The sequence below is a fragment of the Leptidea sinapis genome, chromosome 39 (genome assembly GCF_905404315.1).
Source record: "Leptidea sinapis chromosome 39, ilLepSina1.1, whole genome shotgun sequence".
In the NCBI taxonomy this organism is placed as follows: Eukaryota; Metazoa; Arthropoda; class Insecta; order Lepidoptera; family Pieridae; genus Leptidea; species Leptidea sinapis.
This window is the reverse complement of record NC_066303.1, coordinates 8,350,906-8,376,303: the sequence shown is the minus strand read 5'-3', so window position 1 is coordinate 8,376,303 and position 25,398 is coordinate 8,350,906. Positions and strand designations below refer to the sequence as shown.

At 35.1% G+C, this 25,398-nt stretch overlaps 2 protein-coding genes across 5 annotated transcripts; one reads left to right on the top strand and one right to left on the bottom strand.

Annotated features, from left to right (window-relative positions):
* The first annotated feature begins 966 nt into the window (after window positions 1-966).
* Window positions 967-18,314, top strand: LOC126976144 (trypsin-1-like). Of its 4 annotated transcripts, none has more exons than XM_050824345.1 (7): window positions 967-1,139; window positions 10,479-10,665; window positions 12,008-12,170; window positions 13,085-13,247; window positions 14,832-15,014; window positions 15,191-15,365; window positions 16,362-18,314. In XM_050824345.1, exons 2-7 carry the CDS (start codon window positions 10,479-10,481, stop codon window positions 16,478-16,480), a joined length of 990 nt encoding a protein of 329 aa, XP_050680302.1. In that variant the 5' UTR covers window positions 967-1,139; the 3' UTR covers window positions 16,481-18,314. The 4 variants fall into 4 exon arrangements, with proteins under 4 accessions (XP_050680302.1, XP_050680303.1, XP_050680304.1 ...); XM_050824346.1 differs by lacking the exon at window positions 967-1,139 and adding an exon at window positions 8,282-8,440; XM_050824347.1 differs by lacking the exon at window positions 967-1,139 and adding an exon at window positions 8,481-8,602.
* Window positions 18,315-23,245: 4,931 nt separating this feature from the next.
* Window positions 23,246-24,295, bottom strand: LOC126976146 (uncharacterized). The gene has a single exon (XM_050824350.1). The coding sequence runs from the start codon at window positions 24,168-24,170 to the stop codon at window positions 23,469-23,471; it is 702 nt and encodes a 233-aa protein (XP_050680307.1). The 5' UTR covers window positions 24,171-24,295; the 3' UTR covers window positions 23,246-23,468.
* Window positions 24,296-25,398: the final 1,103 nt, after the last annotated feature.

Here is a 25,398-nt window from a genome sequence, read left to right as displayed (position 1 = left end):
AAAAATAAACTTGTTATATTCATAGATTTTAGATCATAATACTTTGTAAATAGATATTAAGTTGGTCTGAATAAAGGGTTTTATTATTATTATTATTACCTACTCGAGTAAGTCGTGACATTTGATTGTTTTCGTTGCATCCCTTTAGGTACAAAAAATTTGCAAAATGATGAAGCTGTAAATTTTTATTTAAAAGAGTGGCAATAACTTTCTTGCCCCTTTTATCTTACGATTCCAAGCTGAACCTTTCCCACACTTGTGGTGGATGATAAAATGTGTAACTTTTCACATTCATAACTGAAATAACATAGTGAAGAAAGCAATTTTGATTTTATTTTCGATTTGATTTGGCAATCCAAAGAATTTTTATATTCTGTGGTAATGCATTATTTATATCGAAAATTACGTGAAACGATTGTTGACGTTTCTTTTACTGGCGTTTGGTGGAAGCATTAGCAGTAATTTTCCCATACAAATTCCAATTCCTATAATTTTCCCGAGATCAATATTGTTTTCAGTTTTCAATAAAGATCAGTCATCATTTATGAACAAACCGTTCGAATAGTTGGCTTAGTGGAAGAGCGCTCAGCCGCAACCCGAGATGTCGGGGGTTCGTAATAGTCGTTCATAAATTTTGGTTACAAATTTAATTTAACCTCACTAATATTAAGTACCTAATTATGTTCTAATTAGAGATTATAACATGTTAATTAAACCACATAGTAACGAACCACAACCTACTTATCGCAATCATATTGTATTACGCACTAATATTTAAGGAAAACAGTTTATGCATGGCATGTAACTAATTGCGGCCCCACATAAAGGAAAAATTGCAGGTATAATCATAACCATTAGCCGATAACGATTCAACTGAAATTACCTTGTAACTGTCGAGGTATTTGTTACAGCCATTCTAGGTAGCTTATAACCATGGTACAGCGGGAAGATCCACCATTGAGCACGTCAGGACTAAGTAGAGCAGAGTGAAAGTGGAGATAGCTCTCTCTCTTTCTATTGGCCAGCGCTACGCGGTTTTGCGAGTGGTCACTCAAGTTCCTTTATCGAGACAGTCAGCCGTGGCGTCCAGTTTATAATCTAAGTGGTTGTGTTTTAATTAAATCGAAGATATTTGCAAGGTAATTATATTTATAACATCTACAATTTTTATTATCTACCGATTTGTCTAAGAGGTATTCAGTTGGCTTTGAGCTTCTATTTTTTTAATTACATATGTATATATAAACAGGAGAAAGTTTTAATAAGGCACATACACGCTTTCTACAAAGGATATATACGAGAAACCGTTAACTTTAATATATTCATTTATGTATACTGTAATAAACAACATTCCTGTTTTAATTGAGTTTATGAACGAGGTCGATTAAGATTTTTAGCTAATTGATACAATATTTTGACAGTAGTTTCATTTTTAAACTGTGCATATTTTGTCATTTGTGTCTTTAGTACTTTCATACAAAGAGGTTATATGCCTCATGATAATGTGCTTCTACTATAAGTGGTGAAAGCATTTAAACAAAAAAAAAATTAAAACTTTTGTACCTGACTACTGTTATTTATATATTCCTGTGATATAGGAAGATATATGCCCTTGCAGTAGAACTATGCCGTAACTAACTTGTAACAACAAACTAATACAAATTAATTATGTGTCCATTGCATCTTTAAAATTGTCCAAATCGCGGAAAAATGGTAGTGTGCTGGGAAGTTGGGATCAGATCTGGCGAGTACGGAGGTTTTAGGAGGAAGATTCAGAACTGATAGTGAAACAATCGTATTTTGTAGTTTTTTTTTTAATCTAGAATATTTAGAATCTAATAACAAGGAGATTTTAGTTTAATCCAAAGTTGAAACAACGGCAATTTCGAACTTACTTAATAATTTGTAAGCCCCGTTTATATATTTATTTATTATATTATGCATGCACTTACAATATACTAACATATAAACAAACAAAACTTGCGAGAGAGAAGAACAGCACTTACCGAGATACAGCAAGATAGAACAATTGTTACTGAAAAAGATTTTGATTATCAAGTCGTAAACAGTCAACCACGTTTGGCATTATTTCGTTAGTATCCTTTTGAAAATTACCACTAGCTTACGCACAAATTGACAAATCAAAATTGGTCACGGATTCAAATCAAATCAAATCAAAACCACTTTATTCATGTAGGTCACGGAAATGACACTTATGAATGTCAAAAAAATATTTTTCTTATTGAATCTACCGCTACTTCGTAAAGGGTTAAGCTAATGAGAAGAAGTAGCAAGAAACTCATTGCCACTCTTTTATATCAAGATTTACATTTCCATCGATTTACAAATCATTTCAATTACAATATAATATGTAAAATGATGCAACAAACATACTCAAACGTCAAATAGTCAATGCCTTACACGAGTATGTCAAAAAAGTAAATGTAAATTAATACAAAAGTTATTGAGTACAGTAGCTGCATCATCCACACATACCGTAAATAAATAAAGGTATTCTGTGTTATATTATCAGGCTGTTACATGGCCTATACGTTGCCTAGTGTTATTGTGAGTCTATGAAATATCATAGACAATTTAAAACAAGTCGTCAAATAAAATAAAATAAAAACAAATTTGCTGTATTCGTTTTGAGCAAAAATTACACAGATGAATGCAAAAATCTAATAAATTTAGGTATAGGTAGGATCGTCAAAAGTATACACATTTTTACACGCTTTTTACTAGCTTAACCTGTATGTATGTTTGTTTGTAACAGACTCATTTGGGCGTGATTTTGACCAAACTTAAACGGCCATATTTCGTTAACACTTCGTAGATTTATCGAGGACCGATGACAATACATTAATTGGATAAAATTATTCCATTTTTAATTTGCTAAATAAGGATTTTATTAATTTACAATATTTAATCTATCGACGGATAAGGCAGGAATTTATATTCATTTTAAATTTTAACCATCATCTTTTCAAGCAAAGCGTGGTTTTTAGTTTTATTAAACTATTTTTATTAACACATAATAATGTGATATGATTATGACAAAAATTTCATAGATTTTGACGTTTAAATGCTCATATAAAGAACAGGAAAACTCACATTGTTTAGTTGTCGAGAGAACGGTAGTGACCGTAGTATGTAAGCTGCATACAAAAGGCTTATGTCAAATTAACATTTCAGTCACATCTTCTCAGTTGTTAGAATTAATTGATGAGTCTATAGATACAGTAGCTCTATATTTATTTGTGGGCTCGATCAGTCTATCTTAAGCATATGTGCCTCAAATCAGACGGTATGTGGGTAACTAGACACACAGATAACTAATCGAGAAATAATAGCGGGGCGTAAGGTCCGAGGCAAAACTTCTTAGATTTTACAATGTCTTGTGAGCATTGTTTATGTAATTTTGTTGTTATCATATGTATAATACGGTTCGTCATGCACACTAATGTGGCATTGCTTGCGGTGGCGTCGTGTGCCTGGTCTCCTTCCCACAAATATGTGCGAAGGGAACGATGGCTGGTTCAGGCGACAACTTGTGAACGGGTGCTGCTTGTGGTGCTAAGTGGAACTGTTATAGTTAATAACTCATTGTTGTATGCAATTACTGATTATGACAGTAATCACGACCATCATGTTCACGAGCACCCTTACACAAACAATGAATTCAAGCTCTAAAGGTTGATCCTTCCAATTTTACAAGTATTTAAATAATTTATTCTTTAAAACTTGTTATGAAATATTTGATAATTTTAAACGCTTTAACTCGATCATATTATATTGGATGTTACAGGAAGGATTACAACATATGTTAGATACAGTAAACATATCGTAGATACAGTAATTAAAAAAAAAATTAAAGTGATGATTCAAAAGCGCTTAGTTTAAGCCTAATTGAATAAAGTTTAAGTATTTGAATTTGACTATATAAGAAATCTTAAACTGTCAATATTAGAGAAAGAATTTTTTTTTATTTTGACTTTAAACTGTCACGACCATAGACATAGATTATATAGATTAGATTATATAGCATATAGGTTCTCAACGTGGGCGATAACGCCCCCTTGTGGGCGTTTGAGACTTTCGGGTGGGGGGCAGTAGAAGACCCAGAGAAAATTAGGGGGCATTGAGATGACAAATGAAAAAACACGAAAATACTCTAGAAAAAAACATATTCTCAAAGTGGGCGGTGAGCAAAATAAGGTTGAGAAACTATGGTATAGACGAACTGACAGCATGATTATTCGTAACCTTTTTATTTGTCAAGAGAGGTCTTAGCGGAATTTACACTTAAGAAACCTCACAACATTTAGATACTTATGGATTTCCGCAAAGTAACGCCTAATTCAATAAATTCTCGATTTGTTTGTCTTAACGCTGGTATATTGTAAGGCTGGTCACGAATAATGTGACGTACGCTCTTACTAATGGTAGGGACTCAATACGTTAATTTGAAATATGGAGTACTCTGTACTCGTGACCCACAAAGAGATACGATATTGAACAAAATTATGCCTTAGTACTACTTCCACGAAAAGTAATATTTTACGAATTGTAGGTCCTGTAACGGAAAGTCTTTTGCATACGCTTGACCTGAATTGTGCATGGTTATTATAAATTAATGCTATTATAAATTCACGTGTTTGACAACGGTTGATAAACGTAATTTAGGTTTACGACTTCGGAGGGTTATTACTTCGAGAATTTTTGCAAATTTGTTACAAGAAATGGTAAGGAGACGAGCAAAATGTTTACTATATTGTAAATTATACACCGTACATATTACAATGCAGTGTTGTTCAGGCTATCTTGATTGAACCCATAATTCTGAGAGGAATCTCAATTGAACTCGACACTTTGGGAACATGTGAGAACAACAAGCTATGCGCCCTTCCAACTGAACCACAATAATGCATGAAGGTAGAAAAAGGTACTACGCTGTTTTACGGTGCAAGAAGCCTCTCAATGGAAGCTCTCAACGTCTTTACTTCCCTTTTGCCCTAAAACTAAAACGTAGATAACATTTGACGGAATCGAAATAGTGAAACGTTGACGGGAGAAAAAAGCACCGCTGTTGTACGGTGTTAGAAGTTCCAATGGTGGGTGTCATCGTCTTTACTTCCCTTTTGCCCTAAAATAATCCTAGCTAAAATCTAAGAATCTTAATCGTGAAACGTTTACGATTTCATCATAAAATTAATTGATTTTAAAAAATCCTTGCCATATTTTTGTCCTAACCATTAGAAGGTCTTCAAATCATAAATCAGCAAGTGCTTAAGCCTTCAAATTGAGATTAAGTCCAACAAAATTTATTGACAATAAAATGGTTTTACTTTCTTTGTAAATGAGGACACAATTTTATAGTGCGTTAATGGCTGAAAAAATAAAATGTAGTGACTTCATTTCGTGTTTATGAGGTTTTTTGTTCGATATTTTTACCTAATACTTTAAATGGTGGTATGGTTCATTAGATTTCTTCTAAAATGTGTAGTTTGAATAGAATTTGACATTAATCCAATTTCTTTCCAAATTATAAGCAAATTTTAATCAGTTTTAGTTAATGAATCCTTTTAATGGATGAACAACAGTCAGAGGCAAATTCAATGAATGTTATGACTGGAGCTAACATCCTAATTATGACTTCCCAAAATTCAAAATTTTCTAAAAAAAAATCTTCCTAATTCCGGTTTACGCCACAAATGCCTACCAATCATGGAATTTTGTACACATCTTGTTAAACGTACAGAAAATACAATCACCTTTTTCATCTCCAAATTTTGAAGTGCAACCGGACTAGTATATTACGTATGAAAGAAGCATATGCCTGTCATTCGGCCTATTGTTCAGCTCAGTGAAACAGGAAAATTCGGTAATTCTTCAAAATTTCGGTATAAAGTATTCATCCTCTTACTGTAGGAGACAATGCCCGTATTAAATTTTTTGAAAATCAGCATGGTATTGTTGTTGTGAACGAGTGACAGATATAACTGCACATTTATTTTCACATGTATTTTTATTTTATTTTATGTAATTCCTAGTAAAGTGGGGTGCCTTCTTTGAGCTTTTTTTAGTGTATGCTCCATGAAAATATAAATTTATATAACTAAGTGAACAAAAATTGTTCGCCTTAAAAAGTTTTTATATGCTTTGTGAGGATGATATCATAGTATCTATTTTAATCAAAAGAACCCGCTCAAAGTCGCCCTGACTTGTGTAAATGTAAATATATTATAAATAAAATTGCTATTTGATACGTCATCGCGTTGAGTTGTCAAGTGATAGCGGTAAATATCGACCAGGTCCAACCGGTGGTAATCAAACCATCGTACCGGTACTCCGTGTCCTTGATTCGACGATGATTGCTAACACTTCACAATGTGTATATCGCTTGCAAGCTCCATCTATGGTCAATTTTGAAAAGTATGCAGATAATTTTTTTTTATTAGAAGCAAAGTTAATGGACTAGTGACCAACTCTAGTCTCCAACCCGTGTATGCATTGGTATTTAAAACTTAGAAAAAATGCTCCAATTAGAAGAAAGTAAAGCCTTTGCTGGCACGTTCTTAAGAACAAACCTCATTTTCAATATAACTATGGGAAAAATTTCACCTGAATAGCTTTTTAAGGTTTTCTCGTCATGACCTTTCCAACGATATATCATGGGGATCGGTACCAATTGTGGTTGCTGAGGAACAAAATTTCCACACCTGAGAGACACAACCTGAGAGTTGAACAAGACATACCAAGATTTACGATCTATGCGACCCGAGAGGCGCGAGTTCGAGTCCTGCATCGTTCATAAATTCTGGTTACAAACTTAATTTGTATTATATAATCCCAGAAGTGAGGGCTAGCCATCTTTGTGCTTTATATAATTATATAGATGTCAGAATCGAACCCACGCCTAAGGAGAGCATGCCTGCACTCGATAATCTCAGTCGATACCTATTGAGCGATCAAATAAAAATAGCAAATTAACTGAATTGAAAACCTTAATCGTAGGAAATAAGACAATCGGCAGAATAAACTTTTCAAATTTGCAAACGAAAGTTATGAAAAGTGGAAGCAATGTGAGAATATGGTTACTACCTTACACAAAAGTGCTTCTTGACGACGCAGATTAGTACGTCGTAATCTGGTAAAAATCCCGAAAATACTTATAGCACACTACGATTTAATTATATTATCATGTACGTATTATTAACATTTGTAATTTTATTAATAACAAAGCATTAATTGTAATAAAATATTCTGAATATTGACAACCTGTATAGCCGAGTGGTTAGCGATCCTACCTACTAGGCTAGAGGTCCCGGGTTCGAATCCCGGTAGGTGCAAGCATTTATATGATGAATATAGATGTTTGTTTCCGAGTCATGGATGTTTAAATGTATTTATGTAGTTTTATATGAATATATGTATGTTTAAGTAAGTATATTGTATTAAATATATCGTTGTCTTGTAACCCATAACACAGGCTAAATATGCTTAACTTGGGGCAAGATAATTTGTGTAAAAAAGTGTGTCATTCAAAACAAAACAATGATTATAACTTTATTTACAATACTTAAGATTACATTAAACTAAAACTGTCATTATAGGGAAGTGTACCAAGACTTTTTTTTATGAAAATAAGGGATGAGACGAGCAGGACGTTCAGCTGATGGTAATTGATGCGCCCTGCCCATTACAATGCAGTGCCGCTCAGGATTCTTGAAAAACCCCGAAAATTCTGAGCGGCACTACAACTGCGCTCGCCACCTTGAGACATAAGATGTTAAGTCTCATTTGCCCAGTAATTTCACTAGCTACGGCGCCCTTCTGACCGAAACACAGTAATGCTTACACATAACTGGCAGCATTTCCGCGTTGGATAGCTAGGATATGTATTAAAATATAATATTATTATTGACTTAGCTTAGAGTTTTTAGCAAACATCATGATCATCAGCCGGAAGACGTCCACTGCTGGACAAAGGTCTCCCCCAAAGATCTCCACGACAATCGGTCCTGCGCTGCCCTCATCCAACGTATTCCGGCGATCTTGACCAGAACGTCGGTCTATCTTGTGGGGGGCCTACCAACAATCATATTAAGTTGGAATTAAAAAAAAACAATACTAGGCAAATCTGGGCAACCATATTTTTTTATTTTTGAGTTCCAGAGATAAACACCACTACTAACTCAGTTTTCTATACGGTTTTGATAGCTGAACAGGAAAAACCCCACTTGGGCTTTTAGTAACGTCATTTAGTGGTCATTATGTCTTGATAAATACTGGTTGCAGTGCAGATTTCATTCAGTATATATTAATATTCTAATACGTCCGTAACAAAGTGTTGTTTCAATTTGTTAGAAGTGAGATTTATTTTTGTTTATGTTTTAAAAATTCTGACGTATCTCCTGGTTTGCATCTATCAAAGAGGGTCAGTTTAAGTTATATATTATTAAGGGAACTGATTATATTCTTTTATTTAATGTGCAGGTTGATCTCCTCAACCACTGTTTGAAAAACTGTTTCATTTTCTAAGAATTACATTATTCTACGCGTGTTTTATCTTTTGAAAATACAACGTAGTAAATTTAACGTAAGTAATGTTGTTTTCTTTTCTTCGAAAGTTCTGTACTTAAGTCTTTTTGTTTGTCCTCCGTTAAACTTCTCACATGATATTATGTATCTTTTATTGGTGTGTGTAGAATCTTTTATGTATTTTTGTTAATGTTTTTAAATACTGTTTGTTTCCCAAATATAAATAAATAAATAAAATTATAATTAAAACAAACGGTCCGGCTATAAATACTGCTTAACAAACGTTCCATGTTAATTTTATTCTAAATTTAAGTTACAAAATTTGATCATTTATAAATATTGTTGTGTTAAAGGAAATAGATTTTTTTATGGAAAAGGAGGACAATTGAGCTTACGGGTCACCTGGTGTAAAGTGTTCACTACCGCCCACATTCTCTTGCAACAGGTATACGCGCTTTTTTGAAGGTACTCATGTCGTATCGACCCGGAAACACCGCACTAGGAAGCTTTCAGTAATGGAGCCACGTGTATTTGTTAAGACATAATATCACAATCGTTGGTATCGTATTTTTGTACAATCGCCAAGACATTCGCCACAAGACAAAACAATTTCCAAAACTTCTTCTGTTGAAGACCTGCCACAAGATTGGGGATCTGCCGGATCAAAATAAAGGATTACAATTAAATATCACAAGAATAAAGCTTAAATTAAGGATTGGTCTCCACAGCGCTCCAACTAGATAACACACTACCTAAGAACAATAGCTTTTTTATTACGGTTAGTATTAGATGCTTGTGTGCGCGGAATCTTGACACTCAATGGAATCTTTTAAATCTTGTAACACACGCTTTGTGTTAATTGATCCCAGTGTCTTATAATTTTTGCAAAGTTTTACTACGCAACCCGGTATTTTAGTTTTAATTATTAGCAAAGCTTCACAGAACATGTGACAGGTCAACACATAATAAATAAATCCTGTTGCTTAGTAAATCACATATAATTATTTTAATTTTATTTAATAAGTATGTATATTGTATGGCAAATATATCTATACAACTTGAATCGATAATAGCAATGACAGCTTAGAAGGTGTCGTTGAGATTACCGTAAAAGTGACGTTTGATTGTTTGTCGAATTCGAATATTCGTCTCTGACATTTTCAACTAAGGGTAAGGTTAGACCGATAATATCGAAAAATGTTTCGTTCGTTCAATCATCGTTTCGACATTGAATACGATGTAACTAAGAGTAGGATTCGACACGACCAATGCCACGATATATCGAATATCGATTTTAGGAGTAGGCCCTCTGGCTCAAGTACTATTAGAGCGTAGTATTAGTTGCCGCACTTTGCGACTACGCCTGCTGTTTCTAGTTGGAACGCGTAAGTAAGTCTAAGGACGTATTGTATTTTTCATATTTCTATGAATGTTTTGTTTATTATATGGATATAGATAAATTAAGATATAGATATGCAGTTTCATGATTTATTGACGGATGACGGATTTAAAATTCTAAATAATCTTAAATAATTAGTGATCGAATATTGAAGCGGTCATTTGATCTATAATATAAAATGAATTATTATATAGGAAATACTTACTGAGTCACCAACATAAATTTTACCTCTAATGTGCCTGTAGGATGGACTGTAATGTGTATTTTCCAAAGAAACAAGGAAGATAGTAATAGAAACACTTTAACACTTTGAGCGTGCGGGAATGTGGCGAGCGTGTGGGAAAAATGAAATGTTTAAAAATAATTATAGTGGTCGAACTTTGCGCAACTTAATAGGAAAAATAGTTACCAAATAATACTTTCTTAGCTAAACTACTAAAGGAGCTCTTTGTGTTTTGTTTCATTTGCAGCATCACAAATGTATTCGTTCGTAGTGCATGAAAGGACGTATTATGAAATTAAAACTTTTTTTTAGATGCGTGTCTTTCTTGTGGTGTGTTTGATTGGAGCAGCTCTCTGCCATACATCTGAGCCCACACCGGAAGATGGGAAGGAGAAAGGGCTCATCGACTGGATCAGTAACTGGCTTGGATCCACCACCAGCTCACCTCCACCAATACAGCTACCAGCTAACGACCCGCCTTCTGACTGCCCAGCTTGCCGTATGTATTCTTTTTATTTTATGAAAATAAAGGACGCCCATTGCCCCTGCCCATTACAATGCAGTGCCGCTCGGGATTCTTGAAAAAACCCAAAAATTCTGAGCGGCACTACAATTGCGCTCGTCACCTTGAGATATATTATGATATTAAGTTTCATTTGCCCAGTAATTTCACTAGCTGCGGCGCCCTTCAGACCGAAACACAATAATACTTACACATTACTGCTTCACGGTAGAAATAGGCGCCGTTGTGGTACCCATAATCGGTGTATATAATATATAATGATAATAATATTGGCACACTTTTACACAAATTATCTTGCCCCAAACTAGGCATAGCCTACAGGCTATATATGGGTGCAAGACAACGACATATTTAATACAATACACTTACTTAAACATACGTAAATACATATAAACATCCATCACTCGGAAACAAACACACATACTCATCATATAAATGTTTGCACCTACCGGGATTCGAACTCGCTCCTAGCTCAGTAGGCAGAATCACTAACCACTGGAGTGTATGGGTCATCGTAGAAATCACTATTCACAGAAATAAATCGGAGGGTATATTCTGTTTTCTTAATGGAAGATTAGTACTAACGAGCATTCATACGAGCCACCTAATGGTTTGTTACCACCTCGGCGATATATAACACAAGAACGTTGCTAACCTTAAAGGGTCGAATAGACGTACGAACCGGGAGCAACGTTGTTATAGTCAACAGTTCTACCTATTACACCACTGACGCTTCTGTTTTTTCTATTTATCTATTTCTTCTTTGTTTAAATCTTTAGACAGAAATTCAGCTTTTGGGCTTTCAGGTCTCGTAAATCTGAATACTTTTCTATAGGAATACTTTCTATGCTATCTTTTTTTTATGGAAGAAAGGACAAACGAGAGTACAGGTCACCTGATGTTAAATGATAACCGTTGCCGACCCTTTAAAAAAGTGTACGTGCTTTTTATGGGTATCTTACCCATGTGTTATGATCCTGAAAACACCGCACAAGAAAGCTCATTGCACAGCTTGGTCGTACGTGGAAGAAATATCCTTGAAAACCCCACTGCGATTATATGCTAATCCTAATTTGTGGCGTGTCGTGCGAAGGTCCAATTCGGGGGCAAAAATCAGGTCAAACAGCTCGGAAACACTTTGGAACATTGCCCGTGATAAATGAGGTAGTCGACAACGCCAAGTTATCTAGCCTTTCACAAAGCACTATCTATCCGTTTGGTCATTGGACGCACGCTTTGGCCCATTAGTTACCATGTGGGTACGGCATTCTAAGAGTTATCCTTAAAATATGGTTGGTAAAAAATTGGGTTTATACAGAATGCGGGATAGCTCGCACAAGGAGGCGTATCGTGGGCGGATCTGAGACCAAGCGGTTGGAGCTGCCCTGGATGGTGGCACTCCTGTACGGAGGAAGATTCTACTGCGGCGGCTCTGTCATCAGCGACCTCTACATTATGACAGCGGCGCATTGCACATCAGGGTATGTAACCAGAATATCAATTTATCAGCTAGGTTCAAGATTTTTCCTAAAAGAGTTCCTTAAGGTTTTCTTATAGATATTTTAAATCATGCTTCTCAATATCAGGAACTTCGGTATGCACTGTTGTAATATCTGTAGCATTATCATGAAGGGTCACCTAATTCTGAGTGATTTTTTTATTGCAAAATCAGAGATTCTATAGCAGAGTGAGAATGATAGGTAACCGAATTATGTTACCATTTACGGCGTAGCCAAACAATATTACGTTTGACGTATCCTTTAACGTAGTTTTTCTTATCATTTTATGGTTTTATCAGATATATTAAAATTATATTTACTGGATGCTTGTGAATTAGAAGTATTAAGCCGTTTTAATATTTTATTTATAAGCTTCAGCTAGCCTCGTTAACGTAATGGTAAGTGATAGGGACATACCACCAACATCGTAATTATTATAAGGATTCTTGAAAATTCAAAATTCTGAGCAGCACTGCAATTACGCTCAGTATCTCTAATCATACGATGTTGGATAACTCTTCCTTGTTCAATCATTTTACTAGCAACGATGTCTTTAAAACCTTAATACTAATAGCTTAGGGACCTGTTTTCATTCCTACATGGAATCCCGAAAGTGAAAGTTTCTTTTTATGATAATAAGAAATGAGCAGGACATTCAGCTGATGGTAATTGATACGTCCTGCCCATTGCAATGCAGTGCCGCCCAGGATTCTTGAAAAACCCAAAAAATTCTGAGCGTTACTACAACTGCGCTCGTCACCTTGAGACATAAGATGTTAAGTCTCATTTGCCTAGTAATTTCACTAGCTACGGCGCCCTTTAGACCGAACGACTTTTGAAGAACAAAGCTTTTTATGTCTCTTAATGAAATATACACGTTGTTCTTTCTCCCATAGTTTCCGCAAGGAGAGAATGACGGTTCGTTTACTCGAGCACGACAGGTCAATGCCTAATGACACGAAGACTGTGGACAGGAAGGTGGCTGCTATCATCAGACATCTTCGGTACAATCCTAGCACTTACGACAATGATATCGCATTGCTAAAGTTGGATGAGAGGGTAAGCTTACGATAATGTCTCGCTCATACTATTCTTTATACCAATTCGTATATACATACGCTTAGTACAAATCCCGCGACATTTACTGGTAACAATGCAATTTCTATCTGTGAAGTCTATAATCTACAATTAATTATAAAAACGTTTAAGAAAGTAACGGTTAAAACAAGTAAAGACTAAAAATTCTTTTTCTCATCGTAGTGATAGTTTATTTTAAAAAGATGGTTTTGTATTATATTTAATTTTAAACACAGTAATATTTTTTACTGACCCGAACCGAACCGTCAAACTCAACCTGAGTTTGACGGTTCGGGTCTTCTGAAAACCAGTCCTATTTGGCATAATACAATAAACTCACCAAAGTCAAGTCCAAAATTGTATCTTTTGTGGTTATGTCGAATAAAGAATGTCTACGTGTAAATAAGAATTAAAATAAAGTTATTAAAAACCTCTACAAATCAATAATTTAATAACAAACGTGGAAAAGTACTATTCGACTGACTTTGTGAATGCTTTTCTTAGTAAATTTCGCTTTACACGACTTTAAAATCCATTTAAAGGCAACTCTTTACAGTGTTTTGGAGTCTACAGATTTTAATTTCTGACTATTTGATAGAACACTATTAAATAGATTGTTGTCACATTCGGAAGGGCAAGTTTAACGCATTCAGTTTTATTTGTATTAAGATAACAACGGACCTAAGGTTGAACCTTGTGGCACACCCAACAGCATTGCTGCTTCAGTGGTTTTTACTCCGTTAACATTGACTGATTATCTTCTATTGCCACAGTGTTTGAGTTTTTTTTAAAGGGTAGGACGATCGATACGGACAAAGTGAATTAGCTGTTCTAAATAAATATCATTGAAGTCGATATAATATGTTTCTCAAAGCTTTAATTTCGCAATTTCTGCTTTTAGTTATTGTGTAATTTAATTTTACGTAAGTATCTATTTAATAACAGCTCTATACTACTCGCATATTGTGAGTGTTTATACAGTTATTCTACCAAAAAACCAATAATAATTGTAATGTTTTTTCTGTGTGCTCGGCTAATATCAAAAATTTTGAATCAATATTGACGGGACTTTCACTGTCAGATAGCTCATTCTTATTTGTAGTAATTTAGATGATTTATTATGATCTTCCTAAATAAATATTCCTCTTGAGGAAGCTCATGGTCACTCTTAGGGCAACGGAGAGGGCTTTGCTCGGAGTTTCCCTGCGAGATTTAATCAGAAATGAAGATCTCTTCATCTACGGATCTCCGTAGTCCACCAAAGTCATCGACATAGCCTAGATGGTTGCGAAACTGAAGTGGCACATAGCCCGATGGACAATTGACCGTTGGGGCAGTAAAGTCGTTGAATGGCGACCACGTACCGGAAGACGTAGTGTTGGTAGGCCCCTCACAAGATGGACCAATGATCTGGTCAAGATCGCCGGAATAGATTGCATGAGGGCACCGCAAGACCGATCATCATGGCGATCTTTGGGGGAGGCCTTTGTCAAGCAGTAAACGTCTTCCGGCTGAAATAATTATAAAATTTGACATTAAATGGGCTTCTCTTGATAATATTTTCAGTTGGACCTGAGTAATGCTTTAAAGAAACGCACAGGCAATGCAGAGGAATCAGATGACTCGGATGTTGGGGCTCGTCCAGTGTGTTTACCACCGGCTGGTGTTTCCTATATGGACCAGACTGGCATGGTCTCCGGTTGGGGCACTACGGAAGAAGGAGGTTCTGTTTCCAGCACACTGCAGGAGGTGAGCATACTTAACGTTATTTATTTAGGCTCAATATGTACACAACCCATACATCTTGCCCCTCATCCTTTGATGGTATTCTTCATTCATGAAACGAATTACTATGAGACTTAACAACCACAAATGATGTCTCCACTATCAAGCAAATATACATTTACCAACTGAAACGTTTTCAGGTGAACGTGCCAATAATATCAAACTCCGCCTGCCGAGACACAACTTACGGCAATCGTATTACTGAGAACATGTTGTGTGCCGGATATGACGAGGGAGGTAGGGACGCTTGCCAGGGTGACTCCGGGGGACCTCTTCATGTGTTGAACAGCACTACGGCCGCTTATGAGATTGTTGGTAAGTCTTGCAACTGTTCCTAAATAAAAACAATAGTATCAACAGCAAATTACTCATCTATATGGTATTAGATCTACCAGAATGTATGACAATAAAAGTGTATCGTCATTATCATCATCAGCCAGAAGACGTCCACTGCTGGACAAAGGCCTCCCCGCAAAGATCTCCCGACGATCAGTCCTGCGCTGCCCTCATTGAACGTTATAGTACTCATAGGTACTTTATTAAATAATTGTACAACGCGTTACCTAACCACAGATAATGAATACCAATGTAATAGTATACTTAAAGTTTAAACAATTTGTTCTGTTTCAAAGTGATAACCCTCACTCACTTCGGGAATTAAATTTATTAAGTACACAAATAAAATTTGAAAACAAAATATTCAAAGTTTTCAAATTCAAAAACACAACCCGCGACCTCTCGCGTTCCGTGCGAGCGCTCTTACCAACTGAGCCAACCGTTCGAGTGGAAAAACTGGAATTTACTTTGTGATACTCATTTTAAGTAATCTCGAATGTTCTTCCTGAATCTGGTCAAGGAATGATGAACAGAGAAGTTAAAATAAACTACTTAATTTGTATTATAAAGTTATTTATTTTCTCAAAATTGATTCCTTGAGAATTTGTTTTAGTCACGGTAACGTCACAAAGATGGCAGCCTGAGCCCCTCTCAACGCGCGGGGATTATACACACGAAGTGCTTTGCTTCAAGTTTCATTATGCGAAAAGCTAAGCTGTGGAATATTCTGTGTTTTTGTCTTCAAGGTCAGAATAATAGGCAGCTAATGAATCATACATCCACATTCTCGCATTCAGTCATACAAAAATAAAAAGGACAAACGCAATATAAAAGATGCCATATAAAAAAGCAAACCTGTCACTAAGAGTATACCAACTTACTTGAATTGCGACACTTTCATACAACCGCTTGTAGCTTGTTTGCTATCAAAATTCAAAATAAATATATAAATACTTTATTCCAATCTTATTTCAGGTGTCGTTTCGTGGGGTGAAGGTTGCGCTAGGCCTGGCAAGCCTGGAGTATACGCTCGAGTCAACAGATTCTTAACTTGGATTCGCAGTAACACAAGAGATGCCTGCTACTGTCAATAAGGCATACTATGGCCCGGCGGAGAGGAGAGTAACCTTAGTTCCGTAAAGTTTTGGTACAATACAGATTACAATACATGTTTACCAAGATAAATACTTAAATAATTTTTAAATATTGCCTTGTTCACAAGTAAAACGGAACTTTGTTGTTTTTGTACATACAGAAAATTTACATTAATCGTGGCTATCGTAATTTTTTTTAAATAAATACGGCAGCTTTCTATATTATGCGATCTCTTGCTTAAGATTAGATTGAATCCAGATTTTATGTCATCTGTGAATCAATTCAGAATTTTCATTTCAATATCTAATTCAAAATCCACATCGTATACAATGATATTATAGTATTAAAAGGAAAACGCTTGCTCATCACATTCATAAAAATCAGTCATCCCTTTACCATCCGATCCTTGAAGAAAATAGCTTTTAAAAAGTTTTAAAGATTAATTATTGAAATGGTTTAAAATATGATGCACCAATTTATTACAAGGATTAAAATATAGAAAGTGGCCAATTTAGTCAAACGTTGTATATCGAAAAAAAGCACAAAACAACATAGTGAGAAATACAGAAAAAACGACATTTGTTTCAAAGCTTAGATCATTAATACGTCTAGATAGACTATGAAACCTGTGAAAACGTCGAAAAAAATTAAGTTTAGAGTTAGACCTAGGTCGCACTATGGTTAAACCGCAGCGGTTTTTAACCGTGTGAGTTTATGAAACAAGAAAATGAATAAAAGCGGCCGAACTTGCGGTTTTTTCGCGCGACTGATTTTAAAAACTTGAAATGTTAGAAAATAGTCGCGAATAAATTTGTAATTCATAGAGCTTAGTGGCTATACATGCAATATGCGTTAAGAGCAGGTGTTTTTTTGCCTAGTATTTGGCCGAAAGTCACGAAGAATTGTCATGTTGTCGCGCCATTGAAATAATGTTATCATAGTCGGTTTCAAACGTAGACTACGAAACGCTATCCCAGAATTCCAATTTTGTTTACATGAAGGTGATGTATGGTCGAACAATGTGCAAGATTTTATCGAAGCTGGCTACTGACAACCGACAGTACCTAATTGAAAAAAATATCTGGGTGTTATATTAAAATTCAATATTTGTTATAAAAGAAACCTGTATGCTGTAATCTAGGGCTAGTTAGTATATATATTTGCAAAATTTTAGTAGACGTCTTTTTTTTCTGATTCTTAGTATCAAAGCAACATTACATTGCTCTTTTGAAATCCATCTTTAAATTGTAAAAATCGCGGATGGTTTCGCGGTTTATAATCGTGGTGTGTACGTTTCGGGCGGTTTTGCGGTTAGAGCGATTAACCGCTCTCGGGAATAAGCCGTAGTGTGGCCTAAGCCTAACTTCTATTTTGAGCAATTTACGCACATTAACACAAATTGTCATACAATTCGCGAGTGTTGTCACGCATATTAAAGTAATAAACCTGGCCTGTTTTAACCGGTTGTCTAACAGCAAGAGACTCTATGTAGACGTATAAATTATCTATGTTTCAAACCCTTAAAATTCAATAATTAAGGAGTTTAAATCGATTTAAGAAGTATTTTATGTATGTGAGAGATATTGATGTGATTGCAGCAAATAGTTATGAGGTACTGGGACCTATATTGTGTTTACCAAAGTAGCTAATAACATTACATCTGTAACGATATGGAGTATATTATTTTATTCATGAAATCTATTATTATTAAGAGTTTCGCATTTAGTTACGTACATTTGTATGTATTATAAACTTATTTATTATTCATTAGTTACTAGGTTAATTATGAATTTGTAAAAGAAGTCTTATTTAAAATAAAACGATTATAATTCACTAATAATTTTATTCGTGGCTTATGGAAATAAGACTTAACCTCTAGACTTAACCTCTGATACTTATGTAGAAATTGGCTCCGATACAGAACAGACCAGAAGGAGAGTTCATTATCATTTCTATGCAATGCATTGTGTCAAAAATAACTCCCCGCCCGCGCATCAACCCTGGCGCACTGCTACCAGCGCTCCATACATTATTATTCAATATTTTAATACAATGTTTTTTTTTATGAAACTAAGGGACGAGACGAGCAGGACATTCAGCTGATGGTATTTGATACGACCAGCCCATTACAATGCAGCGCCGCTCAAGATTATTGAAAAACCCAAAAATTCTGAGCGGCACTACAACTGCGCTCGTGACCTTAAGACGTAAGAAGTCAAGTCTCATTTGCCCAGTAATTTCACTAGCTACGGCGCGCTTCAGATTGAAGCACAATAATGCTTACACATTACTGCTTCACGGCAGAAATAGGCGCCGTTGTGGTACCCATAATCTAGCCGGCATCCTGTGCAAAGTAGCATCCCACTGGTAAACTGTGGACGCCCTATGCGTCTTCTAGTGCACACGGGTCCTTTAGTATAATTGAAGTTATTAGACGTTACAAGAATAAAACGTTTTTATAGTTATAAACAGAATAAATTAATAGCGACCTAGTTGGGACCCCATTAACTCACTAATTAACTAATTCTATGCATCGATAGGAGCCGCCCACTGGTAAGAATGAATTGAAAATGTGCTACTTACAGATGAAATGTAATCCCGTTCGATTTCTTCGCATGCCTGGTAGCATTTTTGCAAGTGAGAGCACACATTGGGGTAAATATTTAAAAACTATTTGTGAACAGTAGGCGGAATGGCTATTGCTAATTGACAATTTAACGAACTACGCCTGGTATGGTCTGGTATGCAGCTTTAGAAGAGGAGGACAAACTACAATATGATTCACTTGATATGACCCCCGAGGATTCACAGGAGCGTTCCCTCCTTTAATGTGTGTATTCCCGCTTTTTTGAAGCTACCCATATAGTAGATCCAATAAGGAATACCGCTCTAGGAGAAAGTTCCTTGATTAGCGTTCTGTGGAGGTGCTCCATATAACCACATTGTGCGAGGGTGGTATGAGTAACCTTAGTTTGAAACTTAACTTAGTTTGCGTGTAGTGTTATGGTCGAATTCGAGGGCAGAGATCAAATGAAACAGTTTTTCAGAACACTATCCGTCATAGAAGCAGTAGTAGACACACAAGCCATGTTTCTACGCACCGCAAAGCCTTCTTCCATTATGCATTCACTGACATAAAAACAGCTTTGCGATCAAATGGTTGGAGAGCCAGTATAACCATACTAGCTAAAGTATTCAGGGGAAAATTCCTGACTAATGGTTTTTCTTAATGGTTACAGCGCAAACTTGAGAGAAAAAGCAAGTACCTATTGTTAGTTGACTCTTAATTTTAAGAGCTTAGATTAAGAATTGGACTCCGCTGTGGTCCAACTAGATACCGCAGGCGTAGTCGCAAGGTGCCCCAACTAATATTACACCCAAGTGGGCATACTCAAGCCAGTCTCGAACAATGTGTGACGTTGACGTGCCACATGTTCTGTTAAACTTTGCTAATAACTGAAACTAAAACGCCGTGTTGCGTAGTAAAACTTTGTAAAATAATACTACAACAAATAAGAAAGAAACCGGGATCACATATTACCCCTATGATCAGTAAGTATTTGGTATTTTATTAATTTCTCAGCTAAAAGTTCTTAGATAGTGCGGTATCTAGTTAGAAATTCAAATAGTCCCGATTAGCTAGAAGTGCAAAACTTTTAGTGTGCCCCATGTACATAACAGATACGATATACACACAGCAAAATTGTCTATTGCGATTTTGCAAGTTGTTATAAAGCAGGTTTTTTTAATTATATGGGTATACCTACTTCACTATCTCAAAATTGATGCCCTTAGAATGCTTTTTAATATCAGTTGAAATAAGACCACCGCTTTTGAAACAAGTGCTCTGAGAGAGAAGAAAGAATAGCTCGAGCCGTGTGCCGTAGCTTGCTCATGTAGTAATAATGGTACCTACTGAAACTGAAATCATCACTATAACCACGACAGGAGTAGAAACCATTGTTAAGTGGGTTGATTCATTGACACTATTGTGATGGGAAAACTTAATAGATTCTGCCCTCAAGGAAGAGCCAACTCCCTCAATCACTTGTTGTTGACACTCTTTTTAAGAGAGTTAGACGAATGTTTTGATGCGCAAGGCAATAGAGATGACCTAGCCGTGATAATAATTGGCAAATACCCAGACACTCACTCTCGTATCATTTAAAGATAGTGTACAAAATTTTGGCTGAATTTTAATTCAAGTAATAATATAATTGCACCCTTCGAGAAAAGAAGAAAACTCGAGAAGCTTAGACAAGAATGCAGTTTCTCTAGAAGTCTTGGAAATATGAATTTGTACTGAATCAAAATCTCACTTAAATATTTTCACACATAGGAGCAGTGAAAAAGAAAGCAAAAATAGCGTTGGGCGAAAGCAAACGCTTGGTTTGATGGACATGGAGCAATAAATCTAAGGCTAGATATAGATTTACACAACACACAAAAACAAAGCGCAAAAGAAAAGAATGCTGGGATAGTTTCTTACAACGCTTCTTCACTCTCAGAGCACCATTTCTTTCCGAAGCGGTAGTAGTGTCTAGTATATTACAAATGACATTAAAAAAGAATTCTAAAGGAACAAATTTTGAGAAAATAATGCTTGCCTAAATAATGCCTTTTATGCAAACTATATCAAGTATGGCCCAAATATGTACCTAAGTAAATATCAGCTCGAACCATTTGACCACGTGCAGCGCAAAGGTGTTAGAATTACAGGGGATCCAGTGCTCTCTGAACAGTTAGATCACTTGGTGGTCACAGAAGAGTAGAAGGCAATGAAATGGCTGATTCACTACCTAAGGTGCACAAAAAGCCCCATGGAACCTGAATTATTCTGAGGGGTAATAGGCAGTGTTAGGAAAAATCAACAATATGTGGGTTTGGAACTAATCCAAACAGTACTGAGACGGACTGAGGGACACACTCAAAATCAGTACTGGAAAGTTTTGATAAAAAATACTCTCAAAATGTACTCTAAATAGAAATGAAATGAAATGAAATTTTATTTGCAGGAAACATTGTACTTAAGATGTTAACAATATAATGGATAATCCAATATGTTTCGTCAATTGACATGCAAAATATGTTACAAAATTGTCTAAACACTACTTGTACTGTTATACCGAAACATGTCGGATTTCACAATGATATCATTAATATTTATAAAATAAAATTTTAAGATATTATATGTGAGACGTAAATAACTTAATAATTCATTTAGTACCTATGTATAATATTAACAAATTCAATGTCATAAAAGTATATTAATTTACATATATTATTATCAAATAGACTAATTCATTTTGTATTGAAAAATTCGTTTAAACTATAGAAGCACTTATTTGTTAACCACTGATGCAGTCTTCTTTTAAAAACTTTGAACGGTAAATCTTTCAATTCATTGGGCAATTTATTATAGATTTTCACAGACATGCTATAACAATTTCTACTAAAAGATGCAGTTCTACAGAAGGGCATTTTGAGTTTATTTGGATACCTTGTGTTTAAAACCTTCTGGCTTTTTTTTGTATAGAAATCACACATATAGAGGCCATTACAAGCACTATAGAACAATTACTGATCTTTGCAGACATCCTCTTCTTAGGACATGTCTCTCTTGTTGTCATGATAGAGGCAGTTGGCCTAACAGAAACAGAATGGATTGGCAAAGGACACAATGATCCCTTAAGGATGCAGGGTCCGCAAAGTTCAAGTTCAAATTTTGATTCGTAAATACTATTGTGAAGACTTGTGTCCCCTTAGCAAGCCCCCAAAAAAGGACTAAATTATATTGTTCCACAAGGGTGATTTAGTCGCTTCTAGTATGCAATTTGGTAGGTACTTATTACTCCCTTAAATCTGCATATTTAAATATTAAACATCATGCACATTGTCATTGACATTCATGTGGGACATACAGTGTAGATACCATATTTTAACATTTGCTAAAATACAGGTCCGTACCTAGACTGTTTATCCGGTTTTATTTTCTTATCAATTATGTATGTATAGATCAATATTCATAACTGGTGCCTCCTGTTAAGCACTATAGCGCCTGTTTAAGAAGATTCCATAACATAATTGATGTTTTATTATGTGTACATATGCAACACCTTATTTGCTTCTTGCGACTTGCCTTATATATTTGATGCGTCATTCTTTCTTCTCAGTCACAACATCCTCTTTCAAACCACAGCGCGCTCGTATTACCACATTCGGAATTCTATCAGTCAGTCTGTACCTGCTATATATAATAAAATTAAATTACTAAAACTAAAACAGTTTATTCCGGATTATTAATAGGCCACAGACATCGTAAATCTTGGAGTTCCATTTCAGTAAGATGTCCACTGCTGGAGAAGGGCCTCCCTCAAAGATTGGTCCTGTGCTGCACTCATCCAACCTACTCCAGCGATCTTGACAAGATTGTCTGTCCATTTTGTGATTCAATCTCTTAAGAGTGAAATCAAAGAATGAGTTTAAAATAATTTTCCCAAAGTTCAGAATATTAAGATTTGTTTTATGGATAGCTGCTGTGCCCCATGTATCACTAACCAATACACTGGCTCATATATAGAAAGTAATTTTGAAGCTCCATTTCTTTGTACTTATTTTACAAAAATCAATATTTACAGCTATCCGAGTGTGTTATTGATGCTTAATTACATTTATTTTAATCTGCTGGTAGATCCAGATATTAGTATGTTCAAACAAACTTAAAACTCTTCAGCCATATAAGATTTTAGAAATAATAAAACAAATGCTGTCAAAAAATTTACTTAATTAAATAATTTTTTCTGCAAAATTACATTTTATAATATATTTCAAAGTAATAAAGGTTATCTCATATTGGAATAAGACACTAATACAAAATAAATATCTAACACTTTTAAATGACTATTATATCTCACTAACTGTAAACAAACATTTCTTGAATTTTGATACATTAGACATTTAATAAAATTTTATGCCGTAATAAAACTACTAGTATTCAAAAAACTTTCTCAACAGCAAGGATATTTCTGGAAGCACGAACTGTGATGATGCAACAGGGTTAATACCTGATGGTTCTGTTGTTGTTATTGTCTCTTCAACAACTTCATGGCCATTTTTAACAATCCGCTTTGTCTCAACTGTCCCATCAGGTTTGGTTATACTAGTTGTTATGATTGTCTGACAGAATGACCTACCAGGTACCATATTACCATTGAATTGATTGTCTGGCATGATGTTTTGGCCATCTTGCTTCCTTCTAAAGAGGTCGGATATATCGTTTGAACTTACTCTGCCATCTAGATCCACATCTTCTTTGATGTTATCATGTTTTGGAATATGGTAGCCAGGTTTAAGATAATAGTCTCTGATTCTATTGCTGTCAAAATTCTCTACCTCCGGATCTTCTTGAGCATCGGTGATTGACGGAAAGGAATTTATTGGATCGTCGTGAAAGAAAAACTTCATGTCCCCAAACATACTGCCAAAGGACTTGAATATATCTTGCATGTGACGAGTAATTTCTTGCTGTAATTCTAAAGGGTCTTTGTAAATTTCTATTTGATTTCGAGCGTATAGTTCATCGCCGTCGTCATCATCGTCTGTACCCCAAATTGGATTACGAAAATCATTTCTAGGTGGTTCAACATGAAAGCCTAAAAATGATTTGATTTTCTCAAAAAAATTTGACATGCCTACAACACTAAAATTTTGCAATAGTTTTCACTAAACTGTTAAACTTAATATGCGTTTTAAATTTTGTTTTTATTATTAATGCGAAATTGCGCAAAACACAATTTGTTAAAGAGACGTCAATTGTCATCGGTCAAAAGTCATAACTCAACAGTCATCAGTCAAGTTCAAATATGACAATTACAATCTTACTAGTAATTGACAATTGACACTTTCATAGATTAAAATATATAAAATATAATATATATATATATATAAAATCAGGTATATATATATATATACCTGATTTTACAATGATCGTTAACCAATATAATAGGTATACAATATTGAATATAATGAACAAATCAGCGACAAATAAAGAAATGTTTCGAATGTAATATTAAGAACATTAAAAATCTTCTTTACAACTTGATAAATTAAAACACAGAACCGTAAATCCGTATGATGAAGTGAAACTTAGACGTAGACGTATGGGAGAAATTCTATATTCATAAAACACAACAGGAGGTTACTTACGCCTTACTGCGTATAATAATAATAATAATAAAATATCTATGATAAATAAATGGAGATTTCAACGTCAATTTTTGCCTCAGATAAATCTATGAAACTTGTTGAATTTTGAAGAGCTACGTACTGTAAAAATGTCTATGCAAAACAGTCCACAAATCTCAACAACAAGATCTGGGACAACAATGAAGAATGTTTACTCATTATTAGCTTTTCGTTTTCTCTTCTTTTAGGATTACGCACAAATTGTTTGAAATATTTAATCTAAATACAAATGCCGAGATGTGAAAGCATAACCAGTAAATTTGCCCTGGATAAGTTATTTTCTGTGTTTTTAATTGATGTATAATTGAGAAAGAAATTGATAAGAGCTATTATGTTAACTGTCAACTTCATTCTTCGAGGTTTCAAAGTCCATATGTATAAGTAGTACAAAATAAGCTTCTTTCGAATCTGAGGAAAATATTTCTTTGCCCAATTTTCCATACAGTACCGACAAAGAGTGTTTGGTTATACGGGCAATTTATCTCTTCTATGCATTAAGTACAAAATCTACGTAAGCCCATCGTGCGAGGCTCCTAGCACATGTGACTTATTGTTTTGAAGCAATGCCAGATCCCAGTGCCTTCAGATTTTTGACTTGTGAGACTTCATTGTTAACATCACATACACACTGCGAAAGGGAAAACAGTTGAAGCACGTTTTGGTATTATTAGTG

Excerpts from the sequence above, each read along its gene's own strand:
- LOC126976144 (XM_050824345.1), top strand. The coding sequence starts at position 10,479 with ATGCGTGTCTTTCTTGTGGTGTGTTTGATTGGAGCAGCTCTCTGCCAT. Across the intron at positions 15,015-15,190 it reads TTTCCAGCACACTGCAGGAG|GTGAACGTGCCAATAATATC; the intron begins GTGAGCATACTT and ends AAACGTTTTCAG. Across the intron at positions 15,366-16,361 it reads GGCCGCTTATGAGATTGTTG|GTGTCGTTTCGTGGGGTGAA; the intron begins GTAAGTCTTGCA and ends ATCTTATTTCAG.
- LOC126976146 (XM_050824350.1), bottom strand. The coding sequence starts at position 24,170 with ATGTCAAATTTTTTTGAGAAAATCAAATCATTTTTAGGCTTTCATGTT.